General features: G+C 45.8%; 1 protein-coding gene across 1 annotated transcript; it reads right to left on the reverse strand.

Moving 5' to 3' along the window:
• Positions 1-1,948: 1,948 nt before the first annotated feature.
• LOC132835142 (gamma-aminobutyric acid receptor-associated protein) lies at positions 1,949-14,396 on the reverse strand. Its single transcript, XM_060854469.1, has 4 exons — positions 14,037-14,396; positions 9,924-10,002; positions 3,939-4,057; positions 1,949-2,467 (listed from the first exon to the last, which is right to left on the reverse strand). Exons 1-4 carry the CDS (start codon positions 14,124-14,126, stop codon positions 2,402-2,404), a joined length of 354 nt encoding a protein of 117 aa, XP_060710452.1. The 5' UTR covers positions 14,127-14,396; the 3' UTR covers positions 1,949-2,401.
• Between the last annotated feature and the right edge of the window lie 1,663 nt (positions 14,397-16,059).

The following is a 16,059-nucleotide window of genomic DNA, read 5'->3' on the forward strand; positions in this document are numbered from 1 at the left end:
ACTTTTAAAGCTCAGTTCAAGCTAGTTTTGGCAAAAGATTCCGTGGGAATTGGCTGCAAATAAGACTGAGGTTTGACAAATAGATTTGGTTCTAAGATCTACTTTGATATTTAAAATAAACAGTGCCAGCAAAAGGTCAACATTCTTCATGTCTCTCCTTTGATTAAGGGGGTGACTCAGGCCAAAGCAGTTTTGCTGCAGTTGTACAAAGCACTGGCAAGACCACGTCCAGAATCACATTTATGGTTATGGTCACTATTTAAGGACAAACATAACTGCATTAGGAACGGCAATGATTTCCGAGATGTCATTGATGTAGGGGAGAGTGGCTAGGGTTTCTGGACATGCTTTGTCTGCTTGTTTGGGTTTGTTGCTGAGAAAATCAGCGGACTGTGTTCATTGGGTACCCGTTCTTTTTGAATGTACTGTACAGGTGATTTTCCTCTGCTCTGCATAGTTTCTCTGTGCTGCAGTGTGTGGTGGCTCGTTGAAATAATGTTCTAATGCAGCTTCGTTTGTGGACATTGGGATGATTGCTTCTGTAGTTCAGTATTTGGTCTGTATGAGTTTTTTTCCCTGTAGTAGGAAACTACACAGAGCAGAGGGAAATCACCTATATAGCGTATTCAAAAAGAATGGGTACCCAATGAAGAGTCCACAGATATCTCAGCAACAAACCCCAAAAATAGACAAAACATCCAGAAACCCTAGCCACTCCTTAAATCAAAGACATCTCAGAAATGACTGCCAGCCTACTCCGACCCCTTGGCATCATGGTAGCCCACAAACCCACCAACACACAAAAACAGTTAAAGAACGTGAAAGACCCTAGACAGACAAACAAAACTAATGTAATTTACAAAACACAAGGACAGTAACAAACACTACTGGACAAACAGGCAGAAAACTAGCCACCAGGATACATGAACATCAACTAGCCACAGAAAGACATGACCCACTCTCACTAGCATCCTTACACACAGATGAGGGAGGACAGCACTGCGACTGGGACAACACATCCATCCTAGAACAAGCCAGAGATGTGCTAGAATTCCTTGAAACATGGCATTCCAATCAGAACTAATCAATCAACACACACTGACTTGGATCCCATCTACCACCCCTGAGAGAAAAAAAAGAGAGCAGGAAATGACATCACTACAGGAAATGATGTCACCAACCCAAGGAGAGCTGCACAAATAGAAAGCAGGCTACACCACCAGTGCTTCATCTGGAGGCTCATTGATGATGTCACCTAGTAGGGTGACGAAACATCTGAAAATGAACCTTCCAGCGCAGCGAGCACACCTACATCCAGAACCTCAACTGAGCTACAAATCTTTGCAAAACTCACTAATATCATTTGGTATTGTTGTGGTTCTGTTCGCCGAGCTGGAAATTTGTGTTGCAGACGTTTCGTCCCCTGTCTAGGTGACATCCTCAGTGCTTGGGAGCCTCCTGTGAAGCGCTTCTGTGATCTTTCCTCCAGCATTTATAGTGGTTCGTCTCTGCCGCTTCCGGTTGTCAGTTCCAGCTGTCCGTTGCAGTGGCCGGTATATTGGGTCCGAAACAGGGGACGAAATGTCTGCAACACAAATTCCCAGCTCGGCAAACAGAACCACAACAACGAGCACCCGAGCTACAAATCTTCTCACAAACTTTGATCACTTAGTATCCAAGGCTTAGGCTAATACTGAGGATCTGGGCTCAAAACCAACCAGTCACTACTGTGATTTAAATTCAATTTTAGAATGGAGACCAAAAGTAAAACATCCAGATCACACTAATGTTTCTTTAAAAAATGCACCATTCTTAGCTGGTGCATCCTATATGGGACTCCAAACCCACAACTCAGCTCAAGGGGTCAACTGAGGAGCAACAAACCACATCCCACAGGAGAAGGAATAAAATATACAAAAAAATTCAGAAGGAAAATAACAGACAGAGGCATGTGTACTGGCGTTTTATTATTAGCTTCCACGGTACATGAGGTGTCCCCTTCGGCAGCAAGACAGCACAGTTGGCGAAAGACTCATCCAATCAGCTTCTGAGTTGACATTAAGGGTGAACAAAAAAAAACAGGGCAAAAATTAACCCCCCCCCCCCCGCCCTCAACCCAGCAAAATTAAAGGGAATCAAAAGAACTAGAAGCAGGAGAGCAGGAACCATAACAGGAAGAGCTCAAATCAGCAGACACATCAGAACAGCTCCTTTAAAAGGACTTCATCTCCTGCTTCCCCCCTCACCCCCCCTCCCCACACCCACCCCTCCCCTATCCCATCTCCATTTATCGCAGGTTATGACAGAAAACACAAAAATGATTAGCATTTATAGAACACACCAGGAACTGCAGAGCCAGAGAACAGCGAAGCCTCTGAAGCCACCAGCAGCGAAGCAGATGTTAGATTCCGTAAACGCTCTCGTCACTGTAGGCGATGTACAAAAAGAAATCCTCTTCGTGATGTTCCTGAGACAGAAATGGGGAGGTGCTGAACAGACTGGCAACAGACAGAACCCCAACACCGCCCACACCCATCTTTCTTTATACCCATGCTAAGGCTTCACATGGGTTGGTAAGTTCTAAAATCACCCAGGTCTGACAGACTTGCAAACCACCCAGGCAAAGACCTTCTATCCCCTTTCAGAAGATGAAGGCCCCAGAGCTCCAAGACTGGAAGTGGAATCACCATTGTCACGGTGGGTCAATTTGCACACAGCAATACCAAGTTGACAAGCAGCTTTTTATTTAGACAAGTGGAAGGATAAATACTGGCCCGGGCACTCGAGAGAAACACCATGCTCTCGCTCAAGCAGCACTGGGAGGGGGGAGGGGGGTGGGGAAATGCTTAGGTTTAACATCCAAGCCCAGAGCTCACCCCTCTGACTGCAGCACTCCCTCAATGCTACTGTGAAGTACCAATTAAACCCATGACCTTCTGACTGAGCCACGAGAAATATGCCGGCATTTCATATTAGGTGCAGTCTGACTATCACATCTGACAACAATCCTGTACACTATAAAAACAACCACCCTCAATTTTAAAGCTCAGTTCAAGCTAGTTTTGGCAAAACATTCTGTGGGAATTGGCTGCAAATAAGACTGAGGTTTGACAAATAGATTTGGTTCTAAGATCTACTTTTATATTTAAGATAAAAAAATGCCAACATCCATGTCCCTCCTTTGATTAAGGGAGTGACTCAGGCCAAAGCAGTTTTGCTGCAGTTGTATACAGCACTGGCAAGACCACATCCAGAATGACGTGTATGGTTCTGGTCACTATTTAAGGACGGACATAACTGCATTAGGAACAGCTCAGAAAAGGTTCAAAACCGATTCCTGGGAAGTCAACGGTGTTTATGAGGAAAGATTGGACAGGCTGGGCACTGAAGTTTGGAGAAATGAGAGGCAATCTGCTAGAGACAGAGTGACTCAGGAGGAAACTTGACAGGATGGATAGGAGAATGTTTTCCACTTCTTTGATGTGGGCCAAGGGGAAGAGAGACACATTCACATGGCAGTAATTTAGGGTTCCCCACTTAAAGATAAAGAGACATTACCAAAGTAGAAAGATAAGAAACTGCGGGATTAATTTTATGGCCAAAGTAGAAAGATTCTCAATTTGAGGCACTCAATAAGGTACTGCCGAGAGAGGGAGAATGGAATCACATTGAACGCTGTTGCAAGCTTGAGGGGTCAAAGAGCACAATCCTGGTCCTAATTGGGGCACAGTTTTCAGGTGGAACCAGGTCAGGCTGTTAACTGAGATGAGATTAAACGTGAAGTGTTCAACTGGCATAGACTCCAGCTCCCATCACAATGCCCCCCACAATCATCCGCTCCCATCACTGACCCAGCACGGCTCCCATCACTGACCCAGCAAAGCTCCCCCACAGACGCCAGCTCCCATTCCTACCCTGGTACAGCTCCCATCACTGACCTGGTACAGCTGCCCCATGGTTGCACTGGTGGGTGGAATGACGTTGTTTACAAAGAAGAAGAGGGCATCCTCAGCTCTCAGATGAATGCGTTTTCGAATCAGAAAGTAGAACTGTCCAACTGCACAAAAAACGGAAACACAGTATTAAGTAAAACCCAGACAAAAACACTGCATTACAATTAAACCAGTCCCTGAAAAGATGCCAACTTCAGCTACAGTCTTCAGCCACACTGCTCGAGTTATGAATATCAGGAGTATTCTCAGCAGTGACAACACCATAACGAACAGGAAGGGGAGCAGGCAGTTCAGTTTCTCAAGCCTGCTCTGCCATTCAGCAAGACCATGGCTGATCTAACAATCCTCACCTCCACATTCCTGCCCATTTCCTGGACTCTAATTTCCCGAGCGATCTAGAGGGCGGCAGCCGGTGAGAAGTGGCGTTCCACAAGGCTCAGTACTGGGACCACAGCTTCTCCCTTTATAACAATCTAGATGATGGAACGGAGGGCATTCTGGCTAAATTTGCAGATGATACAAAGATAGGTAGAGGGACAGGTAACAATGAGGCGGCGGGGGGGGGGGGGGCTGCAGGAGGATTTGGACAGGTTAGGAGAGTGGGTAAAGAAGTGGCAGATGTAGTACAACGTGGGAAAGTGTGAGGTCATGCACTTTGGTAGGAAGTAGAGACATGAACTATATTCTAAATAGGGAGAAAATTCAGAAGTCTGAAGTGCAAAGAGATTGAAAAGTCTAGTCCAGAATTCCCTCATGGTAAACTTGCAAGTTGAGTTGGTAGTTACCAAAGGAAATGCAAAGATGGCATTTGAGGGGATTTGGGAAGTGTATTGTGTGCAGTTTTTGGGCCCCATGTCTCAGGAAGGACATACTGGCCCTGGAGCGTGTTCAGAGGAGGGTCCCAAGAATGGTCCCAGGAATGAACAGATTAACATCTGAGAACTCTTGGTCTATACTCGATGGAGTTTAGAAGGATGGGGGACGGTTATCTAATTGAAAACATACAGAATATTGAATGGCCTGGACTGAAAACACGCTGGGAAGATGTTGCCACTGGTAGAAAAGACTAGAACTTGAGGGCAGAGCCTTAAGAGTAAAGGGAACACCTTTTAGAATGAAAATAAGGAGAAATGTCTTCAGCCAGAGAGTGGTGAATCTCTGGAATTCATTGCCACAGAAGGCCGTGGAGGCCAGGTCATTGAGTCGATTTCAGACGGAGATAGACAGGTTCTTCAATATCAAAGGGATCAAGGGTTACAGGGAAAGTGTGGGAGGTGGGGTTGGGAAACTTATCAGCTATGATTGAATGGCTGAGCAGGCTCGACAGGCTGAATGGCCTTATTTCTGCTCCTATGTCTTATGGTCCAACCTATCTTAGCCCACAGCTCTTCATAGCAAGAAGTTCTAAAGCCTCTCAATCTTCTGAAAGACCAAGTTCCTCCTCATCACAGTCTTTAATTGGCACCCCTTTATTTTAAAATTATGTCCTTTAGTCCAAGACTCTCCCATGAGGATAAACATGTTTTAATGTTGCGATGTTGTCTGGGCCATAGCCGTCGCAGTATCCAATGCCTCTAACAGTTTCTTGATATCACATGGAGTGAATCAAAATCGCTGAATTCTGGTTTCTGCAATGCTGGGGACCACCAGAGGCCAGGGTGGATCCACTCGGCACTTCTGGCTGAGGATTGCTGCGAAAGCTTCAGCCTTACCTTTTGCACTGATGTGCTGGGCTCTTCCATCATTGAGGATGGGGATATTTGTTGAGCCTCCTCCTCCAGTGACTTGTTTAATTGTCCACCATCATTCACCACTGGATGTGGCAGACTGCAGGGCTTAGATCCGACTTATTGGCTGGGGGAAATCACTTAGCTGGTTTGGTGTGCAAATAGTCCTTCACCAGGTTACCACCTCATTCTCAGGTATGCCTGCTGCTGCTCCCAGCAATGCTCTCCATTGAACCAGGGCTGATCTCCTGGCTTGATGGGAATGGCTGAGTGTGGGATATGCCAGCCATGAGGTTATAGATTGCACTGGTGTACAATTCTACTCCTATTACTTTCTAAAATGTCCACCATTGCTTGCTTACTGTCATTCCCATTAGTCTAGCTGCCCAGTTCACTTAAGCCTACTCCATTTCTCATTCCATTATAATTCCCTTTAAGCTAAGCACAGTGGTTTCCTCCCCAACTTTCTCTCACTCAAACAGAATATTAAACTCAATCAGGATATGGTCACTACTTCCAAGGGGATCTTTTACTCCGAGCACATTATCGGATTGAATGGTAGCCTGCTCCCTGGTTGGTCCCATGACACATTGCTCTAGAAAACTCTAATGTACTATTAGCTGTCATGATCACATTTTTCAATTTCATTAACACAACCAACAAGATTAAAGTCACCTGTAATTATTGCTGTGTTCTTTTTGGATGCTCCTATTTGACGATTTATAGCTTTTCCCACAGGAGTGGTTTTCATTTAGGGGTCTGGACACCACCAATGTCGTCTTTCTGTTACGGTTTGTCTACTTCCACCCAAATGGTCTCTACAGAGCCTAGATCATTTCTCAAACGTTCTCAGTTCTTAATAATAGCTCTACTCCACTAACTCCGCCATCCCTCCAAAAGGTCAAATATCCCAAAATATCAAATATCCCAAAATATCCTTGTGAGCGTGTTTCCATGATGGCTGAGATCATATTAATTTACCTCAACCTGTGCTTTCAGTTTATGTAACTTATCCCAAATGCTTTGTGTTAAGATAAGCCTTTAATTTTGTGTTATTGAATTTCCCAACTTTTATGATTGAAGGTGACATTGACACATTTTGCCCCTTCCTATTTACAGGACTGCCCACCTTTGCAGATTCCCAACATCTACCTAGGGTGCAAGGTGAAGAGCATGCTTATAGAATTGTACCAACAGCATCCCAAAGCAGTGATTGCAGATTTTAACCAGGGGGTGAGGGCAAAATCTGGAGATGGAGGTCAAGAATATACATTCAAGAAAAAATGTCCCGTCCCCCTCACTGTCCTCGCTTCTTCAGAGGAAGCATCTGTTTAGTAACTCCCTCCCAACTGCACATCCAAAAACATGCAATATGCAGAAACCAACGCAGCTGCAGAGCGAGGGGAAAGGGTTAACTGCCTGGATGTTTATTAGGAACTGCCAAACAGGCTGTTGCGTTTTTCAGTTTGCCATTCCAGCTTTAACAGCATCTCCTTTTCGCGTCTAGCTGACCTTTCTGTGTCTGCAGCCACACGTGATTGAATTATTTGACACGTATTGCCAGACAGAGAAACATGATGACTCATGGGCAAGGCAGAGATCCTGGAATGAGTCCAGCAAATCGACAAGGATAGTGCCAGAAAAAAACCTGAAACATAAATCAGCAGGCAGCAAACACTGCAGAGCTCAGAAAAAATAAAGAATGGGCTTTTTCACCAACACATGCTACACGCTATCAAATCTGTCTGAGAGTGCACCATTTAGAACGAAGAGGGACTATTGCACTGGCACACCCACACAGAGGTATACAGAGCAGTAATGGGTGGAGTGATGCAGGTATTCCTACAACACAGGCTTCACCCAAAAACAAGTGCTTTAGAAGGTAAATTATTCAAGGCAGCATGGTGGCTCAATGGTTAGCATTGCTGCCTCTCAGCACCAAGGACCCAGGTTCAATTCCTGCCTCAGGCCACTATCTGAGTGGAGTTTGCACATTCTCCCTGCCTCTGCGTGGGTTTCCTCCCACAGTCCAGAATTAGTGTGGTTTGGTCATGCTAAATTGGCCTTTGTATCCAGGGATGTGCAGGCTAGGTGGGTTAGCCATGGGAAATGCAGGGTTACAGGGATAGGGATGTATCTGGATGGAATGCTCTTTGGAGCGTCAGTGTGGACTTGATGGACTGTTTCACACTGCAGGGAATTCTTAAAGAAAAACTAAGACTAAAACAGCTCAAGGACAAGTTCAGGAAACCTCTTAACAGAGAAAGGTGATTAAACCCTCTTTAGCCAACAAAATGGCAACATTCACACCAATTCAGCTGGACATTTAAAAGATACCTCCCTGCAGTTCCTGAACTCATGCAGGGTGTAGAAACGTCTACAAAAGGAGAGAATCGCTGGCTGCCATTTTCCATATGGAGACTTCAATATTCCCCTGGCTTGCCTTTCAGGAGAAAAAGGTTGTAAGGACAATGTCACTGGGCTAGTAAACCCAGACGGCCTTCAGGCTAACAGGGACACAGGTTCAAATTTCACCCGGAAGCTGATGTAACTTTAACTGAATTCATTAATCTGAATTTATGAGAAGAAAATCTGGAATTGAAAACTAGTCTTAGTAAATGGAGACCAGGAAACACTCTGCAGAAAACCTCATCCCCAATGCCCTAATGGGAAGGAAGTCAGTCATCCTGACCTGAAATAGCCCAACAAGCAACGCTCAAAATAAACCGAGGCAGCTGATAAATCCACCCCCAAAATCTAAAACTTAGGAGGGAGAGCAATCAGTGAAGAGTCATTCATGTAAGCTGAACGGAAAGGAAAGGATTAGAGACGCTGATAGGGAAAGAACTAAGGGATTTGACAACTTGATGGGAAGGCTATGCCTTAGAGAGGGAGGCTGCCAAGAGAGGGAAGAAGAACTGCAAAGGAGAGAGAGAGAGAACAGTTTAAAACCAAAGAAACAGCTAACTTAGACCTGAAAACAAATGCTGGAGATCACAGCTAGTCACACAGCACCCATGGAGAGAGAGAGAGCACGCAAGTTAATGGTTTGAGTCAGTTCCTCTTCAGCTGAGGTCATCAAGGGTCATCTAGGAGGAGAAACATTACCTTACTTTCTCTATGGATGCTGTCTGACCTGCTGTAATCTCCAGCATTTGTTGTTTTCAGGACAGATTCCAGCAGCTGCAGTCGTTTGCTTCTAGCTAACCAGGGGTACCTGACCCAAAACACTGAATCTGCTTTCTCTCCACAGACTTGCAGAGTTTCTCCAGCAATTTGTGTTTGTTTCAGATTTCCATTATCCGCAGTTCTGCATTTTGAGAAAGTTAGGAAAGCTGGAATTGGAGGGAACTAATTACTTGCAAATAAGATATCAAAAGCTTAAGGCTGCATGTTGCCAGGAGCTGGTGGACAAGGAGCGATTGCCGTATAGATTCTTTACGATTACTGTATCAATTGTTTTAGATTTAAACCCGAGATGCAAAGACAGTAACTGTGGAATTAAATTATTTCAGCTTTGTGAATGTGCGACGAAAACATTGCCAGTCTGTAGAAGCTGGCTGTGTGTACGCAGAAGGAACTCTTATTTTGAAAACTAAGCCACTGATGTATACCTGCAAAGCTGAACCAATTTAAAACTCTGGTCTAGGAAATTAATGCTTAATTAATTGGTCGTGGTTTTAAGGTTAAACAGTGTTGAAACTTGAGGAAATTGTTCCTGTGATCGGAAGTCCCAATAAACCGTACATCAACACAAACACAGAAGCTAACATTACTACTTGACTGCATTACCCAATAAAGTTAGTGAGAATAAACAAAGACACCCAAAATTAAAAAGTGTCTCTTGAATAAAGATATTCAGCATCCTGCTAAGCAAGCCACTCACTTGAGTGCGCTATCCTGGCTGACGATTTTCACATTCCATGTATATTTCTTGAATCTAAAATAAACTCAAGTTGCTCAAAATTAAGGAAAAGATCCTCAACGTTGGCCTGCAGATAAGTGGCAGGGGTTTAAACATAGCTGCGGAAATAGTGAATTGGTTAAATAGGGCTAAGGATGGGATGGATATTCTGTGCTCCGTATTTTGATGACCTTGTGGTCAAGGAGACAAAGCTGAGTGCAGACTCACTGACTTGTACCAGGTCTAAGACACAGCAGCAGCAGCGGCGGTCCCTGCAGCTGCTGCTATTCACTGGCCAGACGCCTTTCCTGTGGAGAGCCAGCTACAGTGGTGGCTTACCTGTCAGGTCAGATGGCACAAGGTACTTCTTCTTGTCAAGGTCCCCTATCCTGGCCTTTGGTGCCTTCTCCACGATCACCTACACAGGCCAAATACACGTTAGACAAAACCTCAACCATTAGGCTCTATTTCTCGCTCAACCGAAGACTGTAATACGAATATGAATAGTCTTATCACAGATCTAGAAAAGTGCCAAGAGGGAGGGTGAACCCCAAAAGCAATAAAGTAATGCATGGTACCCACTGCCCCAGTAAAAGGGGTGCTCATCAGGCTACATTTCCTTACATACCAAGATAACATGAACCCTGACAGCCAGCCAGGTACATTGTTGGAGTGTCTCTGCTGGCTGAAGCCTGAAAGGCAGCATCCTCAGAGTTACACCACAACAGGATGCAGTACTGGCAGGTACAGACTGTTACTGGAATTTTCTGATGTGATAGTTCGCACATAGGCCTCAGTTACAAGCCAAGGAAATACCACCACTTTGTGTTTTGAATTCCAGTGTCACCCTGCCCTTTGCCTTGTCCACTGGAAGGACTGATATTTTTGGCACCCACAGGTAGTACTGTTTAGGAATGCCTGGTTCCCTCAGCAACAGCTTTCCTGGGAGCAAGCTTCTGATTTGGGCAGTCAAGAAATTCAGGACAAGCAATCTGGTCACGGTCACCCCTGGAAGGCACAGGGCAACCTGCGCCCGGTTCCCACATCAGCAGTGACCACGTTCTGCAACAATGACTTGGTACTCTCAGCATTACTGCAGAAGCGAGGGATAAGCACTTGGACCTCCTCTCTCGTTACATTATCAACTGCACGTGGCACAGCTGTTGAGCAAAAGGTTAAGGAGAAAGTACAGTGACATCCCAGCATTCCTGGAAAAGCCTCCATGCAAAGAAAGCAAAACCACTGCCTGGCTTCTCAATTACAGGAAATACAGAAGCTAAAAAGCAAAAACAACAGGAAAGTGATAAAGGAAAGGCCCTGCAGGTCAACCTCCCCAAGGTAAAGTCAGACCCCAAGAGACCTACCAAACTTTAGAACAAACATTTTAACCAACCAGCTAATTCCCCGCATACAAAAGTGCAATCTTCACAAAGTATTACTTCTGCATTTGGTTATATTCCCCCAGCCTGATTTTTTACCTGTAGCTGCTTCAAATAAATATTTCACTCAGCAGTGAAGACCAACAGCAGAATTAGAACAAGGGACAAGATGGGCAGATCAAGACTCATTTGTCCAGGAACTGTTCACACCAATGTACAGCCACGGAATCAGGTTGAAACGAGGCATTAACTACAATGCCTTGATTTATAACCAGGTGAATGTATTCACTTGAAGTTGGGAGATGGAGCCATTTGCACAGGAACTAACCTGTTAAACATTTTGCCCATGATCAAGTTTGGCAATGAACATCCATCTTTAATTTAAAAAAAAGCAAACTGTAAACTGCAACCAAATGTCTAAAGGGGCACATCACTGTTATGCAGCGTTGCAAACTGCACACAGCAAGATCCCACAAACAGCTGATTTAACAGCCAGCTAATTCTGTATGATTGATACTGACCAGTATCCTGGGAAAACTCACCTGCTCTTCAGGGAATGTTGACTATCGTGTTGCTGTCAACCAAGAGAGGGTAAACAGGTACTCAGCTCAACACCTCTGACATGCAGCACTGCAGCATCAGGCCCGAGAGCCAAGCTGACTCAGAGTCAGCAGCATGAGCTTCCACTGAATCACAACACTCATCATTCCACTTAATATCTCTCCCCCACCGAAACATCAAGCAGCCTGGGACAGCCCTGAAATTGCAAGATTTAGTAGCACAGTTTTGACTGCTCCATCTATCGTTATTTCTTCACCTTCAAAGTTAAGGTTCCAAAAATGTAAAATCCTTTTTAAGGAAGAAAAGGGTGGGTGGGGTAGAGCGATAAAGGTGAGAACAAGAGCCAGGTCTGATGTGTAACCACAGCGACATGGCAAAAACAATGCTGTCTCACAGTATGAGCCACTGAACATACCATCAAGAATTCACGGTAACAAGTAGATTTGTTAAAATAGGGGGAGAATAGCCTGTGTGCTGAAATGACCATCTATAGGTGAGTGGCTCTATGAGATGCACCTGGACAGACCACCCAGGGTTGGAATTCTCCATAATCACACCCAATCTCATACAAAACACTGAGTATGAGTGCACATACTCTTAGCCATTCTGTGCACTTGTTTTCATGTCATGGGTATCCCTGACAGTCTGACTGCACTCGGCACAGGAAGATGGCAACATCTGGGGAGATCAGGACTACATCAGAGGACAGTTCCCAGGGCAATGCCCCATGCGAGAATCGCACAACATAGCCCCTGTTAGATTTACACTGTGCAATCGATGCATTAAACAAGCTTGGCAAACCAAGTGATGAAATAAGGATTGATAGGCAACACTTGGAATTCAATATCCAGTTTAGAGGGACTGACGCTGCTGAATGACAGATTTTTTCAAACACTAGTAAGCTGCAATCTGTCACTATTACACCCCCAAGAGAGAGGCTGTCTGCTGCAGTCTGTATGGATCGCTCACTGTATACACTGATGGTATGGCAAAAAGACAACTTGCTCCTTACAAACAGGTCTGTGCTGCAATACGGTGCTCCTGACCTCAGAGAGCTAGCGATGGCAAAACAGCCAGTGCTAACCACCTCAATTTTGAAGCACTCTCAGAACAGGGTGGAGGCAGGGGATATCAGAACGAACCTGAATTCTTGCAGTCTTTCATCATCCCCAGATACCCCAAAGCACTTCATCTCCAAGGAATTATGTTTGAAGCATGGGGCCATGTTGCAGCTAATTAGCACACAGCAAGATCTCAAACAACACGATACAGATTGACTGAGGGACCAAGGACATCTCTCCTCTTCAAATAGGGGACACATGATCATTTTATACCTCCCAAGGGGTGGTTAACGCTTCTGTTCAATGCTTCATCAGAGACACAGGCCAATCAGCAGCATGACAATCTCAAGCGCCGACTGTCAGCTCCTGCTAAGAATTAGAGGGTGAGAGCACTGTCCTATTTTAAAAATTAAAATATTTTAAGTAATCACAGCTCTGTAACTGACCTAGCAGGTCAATGTCACAGTTATTATTGTAACAATTACATTGGTTAATTTGTTTTGGCTTCACACAGAGCAACTCTCCAGTAACCCAGACACTAACCAGCATATACTGGAGTTATTGTTGTTACATTGACAATCTTTGGGAGTACATCAGATTTGCCACTGGTTAGAGGGCAGATCATTCATTAGCAATGAGCGTCTCTGGTTACTGCACCCTAAACATTGGTTATACTAGTTCCAGCAGATTTTGCATTCATTGCTACTTGGTTACATCACACTAATAATCAATTACAGTTAACTGTGTCCCAGTTATATTGCTTAAAAGCTGGCTACACGCAACTGTAAAAGAATCAGTTAACAGCTGTCCAGACTGGGGCTGTAAGATCACTAACCGGTTAACAGCCAGTCAGACGTAGCTGTATAATAATTAACCAGTTAACAGCTGTCCAGACAGAGGCTGTAAGATCACTAACCAGTTAACAGGCACCCAGATGGGGCTGTAAGATAATTAACCGGTGAGCAGCCAGTCAGACGTAGCTGTAAAATAATTAAACGGTTAGCAGCCAGTCAGGTGCAGCTGTATAATAATTAACCAGTTAACAGCTGTCCAGACAGGGGCTGTAAGATCACTAACTGGTTAACAGGCAGTCAGACGTAGCTGTAAAATAATTAAACTGGTTAACAGCTGCCCAGACAGGGGCTATAAGATTAACCGGTTAACAGGCACCCAGATGGGGCTGTAAGACCATTAACCGGTTAACTGCCAGTCAGACGTAGCTGTATAATTAACCGGTTAACAGCTGTCCAGACAGAGGCTGCAAGATCATTAACCGGTTAACAGCTAGTTAAAGGCAGCTATAATTAGTTAACCAATTAAAAGCTGGTTTTAGACGAGAATAGATGACCAGCCCAGATAAACAGCTCCTGTGTTGGTTAAGGTGGTTACACGGGTCACCCACTGACAGCGAAGCGGTTAAGCTAGTGATACTAGTTAACGGGTGGACTGACCGGGACCCGGTCTGGGTATTTCTTGCGGATCTTCTCGCCCTCCGAGCGCCGCTTCTCGAACAGATGCTCCTCCTTGTACTGGAACTTCATCCCGATCCCGGCCCCTGCCGCCACCGCCTCTCGGCCGCTCCCGCCTTCACTCGACGCTCGCTGCTCCGCCTCGGGCCTTCTCTCGCAGGAGCTCCCCGCGGGCTTTCACTGTCCTCCTCTTCCTCGGGACGGGGGTGGAGGGGATGGTATTTATTTATTTTTACCGAAAGGAGAGTTCCCTGGGCTCGGGGTGTTTTCGCCCGTCTTCAGTCTCCGGTCGTCACAGTGACGGCGCCCCTCCCCCACTACAACCGCCACCGCCTCCCGCGGACTGACACCGCCCCCAACTCCCCATCACTGCGCATGCTCACTCCCTCTCGCCCTCCCTCACCCTGGAGCAAAACAAAAGAGTGCCGCCACTCAATCGCCGCGGGGAAACACTTTTCCCCTCAGAAAACCTGCAGCACCTGGCTGAGGGGGACGGGCCGGCGCGCTGACACCCCTTCCCCCTCTGACTACCCCAAAATTCGTCTGTCCTCGGGGAGTCAGGCGGGCCCACGTCTGCGCATGCGCCGCAGTCGGTGGCGGAGGGTGACTTTCATCCCCGCGGTGCCGCGGTTTAGTCGTCACAATGGGTCACAAGACCATCAGTCCAACCTTGACAGACCACGCCCCTCCCCCCACAGGGGGGTCACCTGACCCAAGTAATCACGTGGCTCCCCAGCACCAGCTCATCAATGGTCTCCCTGCACCAGGGTCAGGGGATTTGCCCAGTTACTCATGGAGTCCCTTTATTAGAGTCATAGAGATGGACAGCATGAAAACAGACCCTTCGGTCCAACCCGTCCATGCCGACCAGATATCCCAACCCAGTCTCGTCCCACCTGCCAGCACCCGGCCCATATCCCTCCAAACCCTTCCTATTCATATACCCATCCAAATGCCTCTTAAATATTACAATCACTTCCACCACTTCCTCATTCCATACACGTACCACCCTCTGTGTGAAAAAGTTGCCCCTTAGGTCTCTTTTATATCTTTCCCCTCTCACTCTAAACCTATGCCCTCTAGTTCTGGCCTCCCCGACCCCAGGGAAAAGACTTTGTCTATTTATCCTATCCATGCCCCTCGTAATTTTGTAAACCTCTGTAATGTCACCCCTCAGCCTCCGAAGCTCCAGGGAAAACAGCCCCAGCCTGCCCAGCCTCTCCCTGTAGCTCAGAATTTCCAATCTTGGCAACATCCTTGTAAATCTTTTCTGAACCCTTTCAAGTTTCACAACATCTTTCCAATAGAAAGGAGACCAGAATTGCACACAATATTCCAACAGTGGCCTGACCAATGTCCTGTACGGCTGCAAAATGACCTCCCAACTCCTGTACTCAATACTCTGACCAATAGAGGAAAGCATACCAAACGCCTTCTTCACTATCCTATCTACCTGCAACTCCACTTTCAAGGAGTTATGAATCTGCACTCCAAGGTCTCTTTGTTCAGCAACACTCCCAGGACCTTACCGTTAAGTGTATAAGTCCTGCTAAGATTTGTTTTCCCAAAATGCAGCACCTCACATTTATCTGAATTAAACTCCATCTGCCACTTCTCAGCCCATTGGCCCATCTGGTCCAGATCCTGTTGTAATCTGAGGTAACCCTCTTCGCTGTCCACTACACCTCCAATTTTGGTGTCATCTGCAAACTTACTAACTGTACCTCTTATGCTCACATCCAAATCATTTATGTAAATGACAAAAAGTAGAGGGCCCAGCACTGATCCTTGTGGCACTCCACTGGTCATAGGCCTCCAGTCTGAAAAACAACCCTCCACCACCACCCTCTGTCTTCTACCTTTGAGCCAGTTCTGTATCCAAATGGCTAGTTCTCCCTGTATTCCATGAGATCTAACCTTGCTAATCAGTCTCCCATGGGGAACCTTGTCGAACGCCTTACTGAAGTCCATATAGATCACATCTACTGCTCTGTCCTCATCAATC

The sequence above is a fragment of the Hemiscyllium ocellatum genome, chromosome 44 (assembly GCF_020745735.1).
Source record: "Hemiscyllium ocellatum isolate sHemOce1 chromosome 44, sHemOce1.pat.X.cur, whole genome shotgun sequence".
NCBI lineage: Eukaryota > Metazoa > Chordata > Chondrichthyes > Orectolobiformes > Hemiscylliidae > Hemiscyllium > Hemiscyllium ocellatum.